This window comes from Neoarius graeffei, chromosome 6 (assembly GCF_027579695.1).
Source record: "Neoarius graeffei isolate fNeoGra1 chromosome 6, fNeoGra1.pri, whole genome shotgun sequence".
In the NCBI taxonomy this organism is placed as follows: Eukaryota; Metazoa; Chordata; class Actinopteri; order Siluriformes; family Ariidae; genus Neoarius; species Neoarius graeffei.
Window position 1 is genome coordinate 23,648,985 of NC_083574.1, and position 12,850 is coordinate 23,661,834.

Here is a 12,850-nt window from a genome sequence, read left to right on the forward strand (position 1 = left end):
AGGCGAGCGGGCCTCACAGCCAACCCGAAGAAGTGTGCGATTGGGCGGGTGGAAGTACGGTATCTGGGCTTCCACTTGGGCAACGGGCAGGTGTGTCCCCAAATTAATAAGACAGCACTGATTGCGGCCTGCCCGAAGCCCAAGACCAAAAAGGGGGTGAGACAGTTCCTGGGGCTGGCTGGCTACTATCGTATAATTATACCTAATTATTCGGACGTCACCAGCCCGCTGACTGATCTCACTAAAAAGGGGGTACCAGATCCGGTCCAGTGGACGGAACAATGCCAACGGGCTTTCTCTGAGGTAAAGGCTGCACTGTGTGGGGGGCCACTGTTACACTCCCCTGACTTTTCTCTCCCCTTTATGTTGCAGATGGACTCGTCAGACAGAGGGCTGGGGGCTGTTCTGTCCCAGGAGGTGGAGGATCGCCCAGTGCTGTACATCAGCAGAAAGCTGTCGGTGCGTGAGGGCCGCTACAGCACGAGAGAGAAGGAGTGCCTGGCCATCAAGTGGGCGGTCCTCACCCTCCACTACTACCTGCTGGGATGCCCTTTCACCCTCTGTTCGGACCACGCGCCCCTCCAGTGGCTCCACCGCATGAAGGATGCCAACACGCGGATCACCCGTTGGTATCTGGCACTCCAGCCAGCACTCCGGGGGGAGGAGGGAGACAGCTGCAGGCTGGACGGCTGCCCGGCCCGAGTCGGGCGGTGGGGGTATGTGGCAGCGGGGGCGTGGTCAAGCGTCAGTCTGTGAACAGAGGGCGGAGTCAGGGAAGGTAAGTGGCAGAATCACTGCACCTGTTGTCAGTTAACCTGTGTTTGTGTGTCTTCCCCAGTGACCGCACCCTATAAAAGGAGAGAGCGAGCAGAGGAAGGGAGCTCTCTCCCCAACCAGACGACTTGTGTGTGTGTGCGTGCATGTGTGGCTGGGAGAGTGTAAAGGTCACTGAAAAGTGCAAAAATAGGAGAGTTTTGGAAACTCAGTTCTGGCCTGCCGTACTTCTGTGCTCCACCCACCCGCTCAAAGTTCTACAGGTATTAATTGTAGGATGTTAAGGTTTGCGATGGGAGTGACAAGGTTGGACAGGATAAGAAATGAGCACATCAGAGGGACAGCACATGTGGAGAGCTTGGTAATTAAGCTAAGAGAGATGAGACTGAGATGGTATGGGCACATCCTGAGAAGAGATGCAGAGCATGTGGGAAGGAGAATGTTGAGGATGGCACTGCCAGGCAAACATAAACGAGGAAGGCCAAAGAGGAGATACAGGGAGGTGGTGAGAGAGGACATGAAAGTGGCAGGTGTGGTAGAGAAGGATGCTGAAGACAGGGAGCAATGGAGACGAAAGATCCGCTGTGGCGACCCCTAATCGGGAGCAGCCAAAAGAAGAAGATATGGTATAAGACTATATAATGGTATTACCTGGATAGCTAAATTAGCCAAATGCTGCTGAGTTTCAATAGCTTGCTAGGTTTGTAAGCTCGCAAGCTCATTTTAATTCATACATGTTTCTAGCTACATGGTTAGCTATCTAACAAAGATTCTCCTTACACATTATCCTGACTGAATATAATGTTGGTTTATACAGTTTCTAAAAGGAACATTTTGTATGTTAAACATGTAAATAATAAAACATAATACATGCTGTTTATAGGAAAATGTCTGTGAAGTGGAGCATTTCTTCTCCACTAAATAATTTCTTATAACAGCAAGTCCTAAAGCATTTCATTCATCTTATACTGCAGCAGTGCTTACATTTTTATTTATTAAAGATCAACACATCATACTTTTTCCATTTATAGTTATATTTAATGTTGTGGAATGTCCATGAAACAAACGGGTTGAACTGAGTTGTAACCTCCCTGCTTTGCTTATGTTAAAAACAAAAAAGGCACACGTGTACAGCTATGAAAAAGCCCTTTCTTTTTCAGAACACCTTTTAAAAATTTCATTAAATGTCATATTTACAGCAAAATAATTAAAAAGTATTAAGATGTTTTAAAATTAAATAAATACAACCATGTATAGGTGCAAAGGCTGCATTATTTATTACAGTCTACTAGGAATGTTTTGAATGTAGTATGACAGAGAATGCACAGGATTTGTTCCTGACTGTTGGCCGATTTTGCTGTATGTTTACTGTAACATATGAAAGTGCATAGTGTAAACTGTTTCATTGTACCCTACAGCTACAATAATTCTACACTATGCCTACTTTACTTTTATTAAGCGATGATTTGCAGTTATACGTTTTGAAACTCCAAACTGCAAGCATCCTATAATTGCACGTTTTGCAAGACAAACTGTATTTATCTTTCTCTAAATATTTCTGTCAATAGATAGTTTTCACATGACATCACAGAGTTATTTAGTATAATTACTAAATAAGCAAATCCGTTACAGTCCATGAAACAGGAAGTATAAGGATGAGAAAAAAAAACAGTTTAAATCGGAAAGCTGCACACATTTGATATTTCATCTGTGCTGTATGTTGAGCATGTATAGCATATTTGACAATAAAGTTGACTTGACATTTGCGCGAAGCTGCGCAAATGTGCGCAGCTTTCCTATTTAAACTGTTTTTTTTTCTCATCCTTATACTTCCTGTTGCATGGACTGTAACGGATTTGCTTATTTAGTCATTTTAATACAGAATTTACTTTGAAATTATAATCAGACACTCCAACGCCCCCCCTAAAAAAAAATATATATATATATATATATATATATATATATATATATATATATATATATCGGATCTGCGCGATTCAGCCGTGAAAAAGGCGGCATCCGCCAAAAGGCGTGCTGTTTGCATCCAAGTTGTATATATCAGACAGCCTTTAAAGTTTGATGAAGTCAGTTTCAGGCTTTGGCAGCCCTGCATAGTCACTTGAAAATGTATCTTTGTCCACTTCGTAAGGGTCAATTCCCCCAATCAAGGCCAGTTTGGCTGCATACCGTTGTCGTGAGATGTCGTCTAATGTATCTATATACTTCTGTTTGCTTGATTTTGCCGACATTGATCTTTATTTTAGAAAACTGACTATATAACTTCATAAATTCGTCCGAGATAACATAGCCGGTCATGGCGATGGTCCGTTTTGTTTGCCCCACAAGATGGCGGCTGGAGGGCGTTCCCCGGAATGCCGTGACGTCAGTGAAAACCATGTATACAGATTGTCTCCTCCTTTTGTATTAGGCTGCATTCACAAGGAATTTTCGATATCAATGTGTTATACAAGCATCAAGTCATATATTTCAGAAAGTGCTGATCTCTTTGGATTTTCAAACACAACAATGTTTAGTGTTTAAACAAAAACCCTTTAATGGGCAGCAGTTCTGTGGGCAGAAATGCCTTGTTAATGAGTGTTTACAGGAGAATAACCAGGCTGGCTCAAGCTAACAGGAAGGCTACAGTAAGTCAAATGAACACTCTTTACAACCGTGGTGAGCAGAAAAGCATCTCAGAAAACAAAACATGTCAAACATTGAAGAGGATGGGCGGCAAGAGGAAAAATACCATATCAGGTCCCACTTTTGTCAGCCAAGAACAGGAATCCATGAGGAACAGTGGGAAGCCATGGTCTAAAAGGTTTGATTCCCTGGACCAGCAGAAATGGCTGAAGTGCCCTTGAGCAAGGCACCTCACCCTCAACTGCTCCCCAGGCTGCTCTGGGTATGTTGTACATCGCTCTGGATAAGAGCTTTAGCTAAATGCCTGTAAAGTAATGAATCTGAGGCAACTGTGGGCACAGACTCACCAAACTGGCCAATTTCAGTGAACCTGAACTGGAAGAATGAATATCGTTCTTCCAAAAGATATTCCCTCATTTAGTGTTTTGATAACGGTGTTGATACGTAATATACATCATTTCATACTGATTAAATGATTCAGTGAGCCCTTATGCCATGTAAATGAGGCGCCATCATCTTGGAAGAAACCACTCTGATTCGGATAGAAATGTTTTATCATAAGGTAAAGGTGATCAGTCAGGATGACTCTGAATTGATTAGCAGTGACTCTTCCCTCGAAGTGGACAAGTAGAGCCAAAGCATCCCAAACCACCCTACTTTTTGAGGAAGGGAAAATTTAAGTGGTGTTTTGATGTTGTTCTGAAAAACTCCTCAATGATGGTCAGCAATTCTAGACTCTAGAAATTTCCAAAGCTGCTGTAAAGTTTTTAAGCATGTTTCTTTGCATGTTTCTTACATGTGCTGTTTTTCCCCCCTCTTATTATACAGGGGAATTTACATTTTTAAGTCTACATGTTAGAATGAGTTTCCCCTGTTACATGGGAACAAAAACACCTACAAACACATTTACAATATGCCAGGGGAACATATTAGTGCATTTTAAGCCAAAATATCCTTGTGAAAACAGCCTCTGTCTCAAACTGTTACCGCTGATTGTCTCTGAAGGCTTTAGAAACATTTAGAAGGTTTATTCTGGCACTCCAATGTTGCCTGACTAACAAACACTAGTTACTGACAACTGAACGTTGATTAAATACATGTACTAGTTTGTCCTTTTATCTCTTGGCCACTTGAACAGCGCTACAGAAGCTCAGTGGTGTGTGTGTGTTTTTTTTTTTTTTCAATCATGCTTCTACTCAGCTTGTTGATGAAATACATTCATTGATAAGCTATTATACATTAGCATTACAATTCTAATGTAGCAAAATGTTTGATATCTATACGCGTTTATATTTATCCACATATCACACAAAGTGTATTCTTGTTTTTTTCCATCTGATGAAAACTGAATGGGTACTAAGAGAGCATTTCTTCTCAAATATGAGCATCCATACATTTCCAGAGGAGTTCGTAATGGCACAGACTGATCATAATTTCATGATTTAAAAAAGGAGCACATGATAAATCTTTCATGAATGCTGGCGTTTTTGGTTGTTTTAGTGAGAAGATGCTGGTTGCTTCATACGCAGCTGGTTCTCTATGAAGTAGTGATTCAAATCTCAGTCTGAATCTCAAAACAAAATCCTCTGGCAATATAGCTCAGAGGTTTCAGTGATGTATTAAGGATGGACGTATGGTTTGATGGAGTCGAAACAATCTTTTCTCTGATCAATCGTTTCTCTCAGACCTGCGGCTCTTCTGTGATGGTGGGCAGGTTTGGCGTGGTGGGTCCGCTCCGTCCCTCCCCTCGAACACTGAGACTGGAGATGGACCAGACGTCACTCAGTTCTGCCCATGACAGGTGAAGGAGGGTGGAGAGAAAAACCAGAGTGGGGTTATTCAGAGGACAGGAGAGATGAAAGCTCACACCATTACAAGGGGGCATGCAGGGGAGGGGTAAGTTCCTGAGCCACTGAGAACACGCTCCATGGTGAATCTTCAGAGAAGAGAGGGTTCCAGCGAATACAGTGAACTTCAGGTGAATCTACGACACAGAAAGTGATGCAGCTCATAGCAAAGCAGGCATGTGCATGCAGGCCATGGGGATCATACTTAAATCACAAAACATGAGCTGGCAACTTTGCTTTTTTTGTCTCTTGGTAAAATATATAATGTTCATGTTGGATTTCAAAAGAGTAAATGATGCTATAATATCTTCACTATGTGGCCAAAAGTTCGTGGACACCTAACTCTCACATCTACGTGTGCTTTTTGAACATAATTCCAGATTTAGTCCCTCTTTTACTGCTACAATAACCTCCATTCTTCTGGGGAGGCTTTGCACTAGATTTTTGATCATGGCTGTGGGAGTTTGTGCTCATTCAGCCACAAGAGCATTAATGAGGTCAGGCAATGATGTTGGGTGTTTCACTTTATCCTTAAAGGGTTTAGTGAGGTTGAAGTCAGGGCTCTGTAAAACGGTTCTTCTTGCCCAAACGGTTTGGGCCTTTTAATTCCAGTGAAGGGAGACTGTAATGTTTGTTTGAAGCACAACTTCATGGCAACAGTTTGGGGGAAAACCATATGTGAGTGTGATAAGGTGTCCACAAACCGTTGGCTGTATATATATATATATATATATATATATATATATATATATATATATATATATAATACAGTATATATGTCTTTATTCTATCCACATTCACTGGATAGAAGCAATCGTCTACTCTGATTCTACTACTAGGATATCAGCTCATTACCATGAGCAGAGAAAAACAAAATGGCGGCATCAAGTCAGATACATCACTTTGTTGTCAAGTATTTAAAAGACACAGAAATAGCTCAAAGAATATAGTTTTTCCCCCCCAATATCTCCTGTTCCACACTCCAACCTAGTCAGTGGCAGTAATGTACAGTGGTGCTTGAAAGTTTGTGAATCCTTTAGAATTTTCTATATTTCTGCATAAATATGACCTAAAGCATCATCAGATTTTCACACAAGTCCTTAAAGTAGATAAAGAGAACCCAGTTAAACAAATGAGACAAAAATATTATACTTGGTCATTTATTTATTGAGGAAAATGATCCAATATTACATATCTGTGAGTGGCAAAAGTATGTGAACCTCTGCTTTCAGTATCTGGTGTGACCCCCTTGTGCAGCAATAACTGCAACTAAATGTTTCCGGTAACTGTTGATCAGTCCTGCACACCAGCTTGGAGAAATTTTAGCCCATTCCTCCATACAGACCAGCTTCAACTCTGGGATGTTGGTGGGTTTCCTCACATGAACTGCTCGCTTCAGGTCCTTCCACAACATTTTGATTGGATTAAGGTCAGGATTTTGACTTGGCCATTCCAAAACATTAACTTTATTCTTCTTTAACCGTTCTTTGGTAGAACGACTTGTGTGCTTAGGGTCGTTGTCTTGCTGCATGACCCATCTTCTCTTGAGATTCAGTTCATAGACAGATGTCCTGACATTTTCCTTTAGAATTCGCTGATATAATTCAGAATTCATTGTTCCGTCAATGATGGCAAGCCATCCTGGCCCAGATGCAGCAAAACAGGCCCAAACCATGATACTACCACCACCATGTTTCACAGATGGGATAAGGTTCTTATGCTGGAATGCAGTCTTTTCCTTTCTCCAAACATAATGCTTCTCATTTAAACCACAAAGTTCTATTTTGGTCTCATCCGTCCACAAAACATTTTTTTCAGTAGCCTTCTGGCTTGTCTACATGATCTTTAGCAAACTGCAGACAAGCAGCAATGTTCTTTTTGGAGAGCAGTGGCTTTCTCCTTGCAACCCTGCCATGCACACCACTGTTGTTCAGTGTTCTCCTGATGGTGGACTCATGAACATTAGCCAATGTGAGAGAGGCCTTCAGTTGCTTAGAAGTTACCCTTGGGGTCCTTTGTGACCTCACTGACTATTACACGCCTTGCTCTTGGAGTGATCTTTGTTGGTCGACCACTCCTGCGGAGGGTAACAATGGTCTTGAATTTCCTCCATTTGTACACAATCTATCTGACTGTGGATTGGTGGAGTCCAAACTCTTTAGAGATGGTTCTGTAACCTTTTCCAGCCCGATGAGCATCAGCAACACTTTTTCTGAGGTCCTCAGAAATCTCCTTTGTTCTTGCTTTCTCCTTTATTCTAAGATCAAGTGTAGTATCTGTTCTTATCAGTTTAATATCTGACCTAGTCGCTAGTCTGAAACTTCCAGGAGTGTACGCTGGCGTGTCTGTCTGCCGCTGCTCGCTGGACGTTATCCTCTGTTGTAAACTTTGTTTGGAGTCTACTTGGATCTACTCGCTTTTTACAGACGTATACTAAATGGACATCACCTAACCTGGGATTACTATTGTTGTACCAATTTAAATAAATGTTGGATTACTACTTTCGGCTGGAACTTGCTTTCTCTCCTGTGGGTAACACCAACGATTACACCGGCCTAACTCGAGCCCTCTCAGCTGCGAACAAACTCAGACTGCTTGGCATAGGCATGTGTAAGTTTCCCCTTTTTCGTGTTTGTGCTCGGGTTTGCGCTATAGCCAGTGCTGGTAGTCACCACTGCCCTCACTGATTTGTGTCAGTCTGTGTGTTCAGGTTGATGGCCTATCGAGGTCAAAATGTGGTTGTGTATAGTTAGCTAACCTATCTTTCTATGGGGAGTTTTTCAAGATGCGTTCTGGCGCTGAAAGTTGGAGTAGCTTCAAACTTTTCTGCTGATTGCTGTGGATTTTATGTAGCATTACTATTGGGTGTTCTCTAACCTAATGTGTGGCCATGGGCTTATCGTATATCCCAGCCAAACTGCTAAAAATTAACTCGTCATCCGTCCGTCTAAATGTGGATGTCTACAGCCTGTGCGTCGACCTTTCCATCGCTCACCGGCCTCACTACATGCACAGAGGTTCTCGTCGCAAAGTCTGTTGTTATACAGAATTCTCGGGTGTCATCCCCACCCGAATATCCACAACGTCAACTTGTCCTTCGTCTACAACATTCAGAAAGGGAGGCGTAAATTATGGAAACCTTACGACATTACTGTCGAGCCCTGCTCCTCTGCCTCCCACTAACTATATCCCTGTCCACTGGTTGCCACGTTCCCTCCTTGTAAACAGAGTGTCCCATGGTGGAGCCGACGTTAAAGTCAAGTCAAGTCAAGTTTATTTGTATAGCGCTTTTCACAATAAACATTGTCGCAAAGCAGCTTTACAGAATTTGAACGACTTAAAACATGAGCTAATTTTGTCCCTAATCTATCCCCAATGGTTAAAAACCTGGGTTCCCTGACGTTCCACAGGATTTTACCGGCAGCAACTACAAAACGATCGGACTCATTTAACGCCAAATTCGCTGTTCAATGCTAGGTCTCTATCAAATAAGACATTTATTTTAAATTAAATTATGTCGTCTCGTATGCTGGACTTTTTATTTTTAACAGAGACTTGGTTAGCCGTTGGTGACATCTCTCCTTTTGGAGACCTCTGCCCCTCCCACTGCAGCTTCCTGAACTCGCCTAGATTGACTGGCCGTGGGGGTGGTATAGCCACCGTTTTTAAAACTTGCCTTAATTGTAAATCTGTGCCCACTGATACTTACTCCTCTTTTGAAGTTCAAGTTCTCAAAATCCATGTCTCAGTTCTTATATTATGTGCTCTTGTCTACAGACCTCCTAAAACCAACAGCCTGTTTATTCAAGAGTTCTCCGACCTCTTATCGACTCTGGCCTCCCAATCTGATAAACTCTTAATATTAGATGATTTTAATATACATGTTTGTTGCCCAACCAAACCCATGGTTAAAGAATTTGTAAACTTAATTGACTCTTTCAGTCTCTGTCAATCTGTCTCTGGTCCAACACATTATAAGGGCCACACTTTAGATCTTGTCCTATCCTCTGGCCTCTCTGTGTCTGGTCTTGAAATGGTTGATACGGGAGTCTCTGACCACTCCTTGATCGTGTTTGATTCCTCTTTACCCCACCTCAGTCCAAGCCCTCCACTGCCCCCCTCACTGACCAGGCGCATAAACTCTGCCACAGCCTTACATTTCTCTAACAGTTTCATGGTCTCACAAGCTCAGCACATTTCTTCTGTCCTCTCGTCCTGTAATGATACAGAGGAGCTACTCTCTCTGTTTAATGCCTCCTGCTCTGTCACGCTAGACTCTGTAGCACCCTTAAAACCTAGACGGCCCAACCTTACTTTTGTGCGCACCCCTTGGCTAAATGACTCCACCCATTCCTCAAGACAAGCCTGTAGGAGGGCGGAGCAAAAGTGGAAAAAAGACAAGCTACAAGTGTCTTACGAGTTGTTCAGGGATAATTTAAAAATGTATCAATGTACTGTTAGGAAGGCCAAAGAACAGTATTACTCAGACTTAATTTCTACAAATGCCCACCGACCTAAAGTGCTGTTCAACACCATAAATTCAATTTTAAATCCTGTTACCACTGCTGGCACATTTACCCCAAAATTGATCAGATAAAAGCCAGTATCATTCCTCCACTATCAGACCCCTCAGATTCTCATGCCATCACCTCCCATTTCCAACACTTTCAGGCTACATTTACATTAGACCATATCTGTCTCGTTTTCTTCGCGGATGCACTGTCCGTTTACATTAAACCGCCTGGAAACGCCGGGAAACGGGAATCCGCCAACGTCCACGTATTCAATCCAGATCGTGTCAGCTCCGGTGCTGTGTAAACATTCAGAATATGCGGATACGCTGTGCTGAGCTCTAGCTGGCGTCTCATTGGACAACGTCACTGTGACATCCACCTTCCTGATTCGCTGGCGTTGGTCATGTGATGCGACTGCTGTAAAACGGCGCGGACTTCCGCCTTGTATCACCTTTCATTAAAGAGTATAAAAGTATGAAAATACTGCAAATACTGATGCAAATACTGCCCATTGTGTAGTTATGATTGTCTTTAGGCTTGCCATCCTTCCACTTGCAAGTGGTAAGTGATATGCGCTGGGATCACACACACAGCGGCTCAGTCCCGAATCACAGCTTGTTCACTTCACTCGCGTGCTCTGTGAGCTGCACAAGGCCGGAGTGCGCACCCTCCAGAGGGCACTCGCTGTTCAGGGCGGAGTGATTTGGAGCGCAGGATGCCTGCGGAGCCGAGCGTATCCGTGTATTGGTATTGCTGTGTGCACGCAAATCGTGTATTGGTGTTGCTGTGTGCACACTAAACGTCAATCTGATGATCCGCTGATACGGGCTAATGTAAACATGGGCTCAGTCAGTATCATGCTCACAGCTAACAGAAGTGGTTCAAAACATGAAGCCTACTTACTGCCCTCTGGACATCCTGCCATCACGTCTCTTTAAGGAGGCTTTCTCTATCCTTTGTCCCATTGTCTTGGCCCTCATCAACAGCTCCTTAATGAGTGGCAGTGTCCCTTTGAGCTTTAAACATGCCATTGTACAGCCACTCCTCAAGAAACCCTCACTTGACTCTGACAACCTCAAAAATTATAGACCCATCTCTAAGCTGCCTTTCATGTCAAAGATTCTAGAAAAAGTTTTTTTAACCAGATTTCCTCTTATTTGAAAACATTCAATATTTATGATAAATTTCAGTCTGGCTTTAGATCTATGCACAGCACAGAATCTGTTCTTTTAAAAGTACACAATGACATCCTTCTCACTATTGACTCTGGGTCTTGTGCTATTTTAGTACTGCTTGATCTAAGTGCAGCTTTTGACACAATTGACCATGACATTCTTTTTAAAAGATTAGTGGAAGATGTTGGTTTGAAAGGGCAGGTACGGGGGCGTCGTGGCTCAGGTGGTTAAGGCGCCATACCATGAATGCGGGCGACCCGGGTTCGATTCCGGCCCGAGGTCATTTCCCGATCCCTTCCCGTCTCTCTCTCTCCCGCTCATTTCCTGTCTCTACACTGTCCTATCCAATAAAGGTGCAAAAAGCTCAAAAAAATATCTTTAAAAAAAAAAAAGAAAGGGCAGGTACTAAAATGGTTCCACTCCTACCTAACAGACACTTCTCTGTCAGGATTGGAAACTGCTCATCCTCCTCCACCCCGATCAAATGTGGAATCCCTCAAGGCTCCATCCTGGGTCCCCTTCTGTTTTCTTTATACATGCTTCTGCTTGGGTCAATTTTTAAGAGACACAATATTTCCTATCACTGCTACGCAGATGATACTCAGTTTTACCTGCCAGCTTCACCTGATCCCCACTCCACAAACAGCCTCATTAGCTGCCTGAACGACATTAAACGTTGGATGGCAGGAAACTTCCTTCAGCTGAATGACAGCAAGACTGAGGTGGTCATCTTTGGTCCCTCCAATTCAGCCGCCAGTATCACCCCCACCCTTGGTCCCTTGCCTGCATATTTGCACAGTGAGGTTAAAAACCTTGGTGTTTGTATGGACAATACTTTGAGTTTTAACAAGCAGGTGGCAAATGTGGTGAGAGGTAGTTTTTGTCATTTGAGAAACATTGGAAAGCTAAAACCAATATTAGCTCCAAAAGACCTAGAAACAGTTATTCATGCTTTTATTACTTCTAGGTTAGACTACTGCAATGCACTTTATCTGGGCTTGCCTCATTCCACCCTCACATGCTTACAGATGGTCCAAAACGCTGCAGCTAGGCTCCTTACTGGTACAAAGAAAAGGCAACACATCACTCCCATCCTAGCACAGCTACACTGGTTACCTGTGAGGTACAGAATTGATTTTAAAGTATTATTTGTTTTTAAAGCCCTAAATGGTTTGGCCCCTCAGTACATTTCTGATCTCCTCATACCTTGTTCTGCTCCCATATCCCTCAGGTCTTCATCACAACTTTTTTCAGTGCCCTGCACACACCTAAAAACCAAAGGTGACAGAGCCTTCTCTGTTGCTGCCCCTAACCTCTGGAACAGTCTTCCTATATATGTCAGATCCTCTCCCATCATTGACTGTTTTAAATCCAATTTAAAGACGCATTTTTTCTCCCTTGCTTTTGGCACAATCTGAGGTAGTAAATTCTATTTTCATTTTTAATTTTGATTTTATTTTCAATTTTAATTAGTTATGTCAAGTCTACCCCTTTTAATTATTTTAATTAATTTTATAAATTTTGTTCATTTATCCTTATATTTTACATATTTATGCTATTTTTCTACATTTTTTTTTGCTAGCTTGTGTTTTAATCTAGTCCAATTTCTTTATTTATTCTGTTTCCCTGTAAATGTTGTTCCAAATGTTGTGTTATGTTGTGAAGCACTTTGGGCCAACTTTGCTGTATTTAAATGTGCTATATAAATAAAATGACTTGACTTGCCATGATACACTTCCACAAACGTGTTGTGAAGATCAGGCTTCGATTGATCCCTGTTCTTTAAATAAAACAGGGTGCCCACTCACACCTGATTGTCATCCCATTGATTGAAAACACCTGACTCTAATTTCACCTTCAAATTAACTGCTAATCCTAGATGTTCACATACTTTTGC

General features: G+C 42.5%; 1 protein-coding gene and 1 pseudogene across 4 annotated transcripts in view; one reads left to right on the forward strand and one right to left on the reverse strand.

Moving 5' to 3' along the window:
* Positions 1-2,727: 2,727 nt before the first annotated feature.
* gdpd4a (glycerophosphodiester phosphodiesterase domain containing 4a) overlaps positions 2,728-12,850 on the reverse strand; it is a 97,705-nt gene continuing 87,582 nt past the window's right edge. For 3 of the 4 annotated variants that reach the window (XM_060923462.1, XM_060923464.1, XM_060923461.1), the window contains one exon: positions 5,225-5,401. In XM_060923462.1, the coding sequence (XP_060779445.1) occupies positions 5,289-5,401 (113 nt within the window). In that variant the 3' untranslated portion in view covers positions 5,225-5,288. The other variant, XM_060923463.1, reaches the window with a different exon arrangement.
* On the forward strand, positions 7,504-7,589 carry LOC132888487 (U2 spliceosomal RNA; annotated as a pseudogene).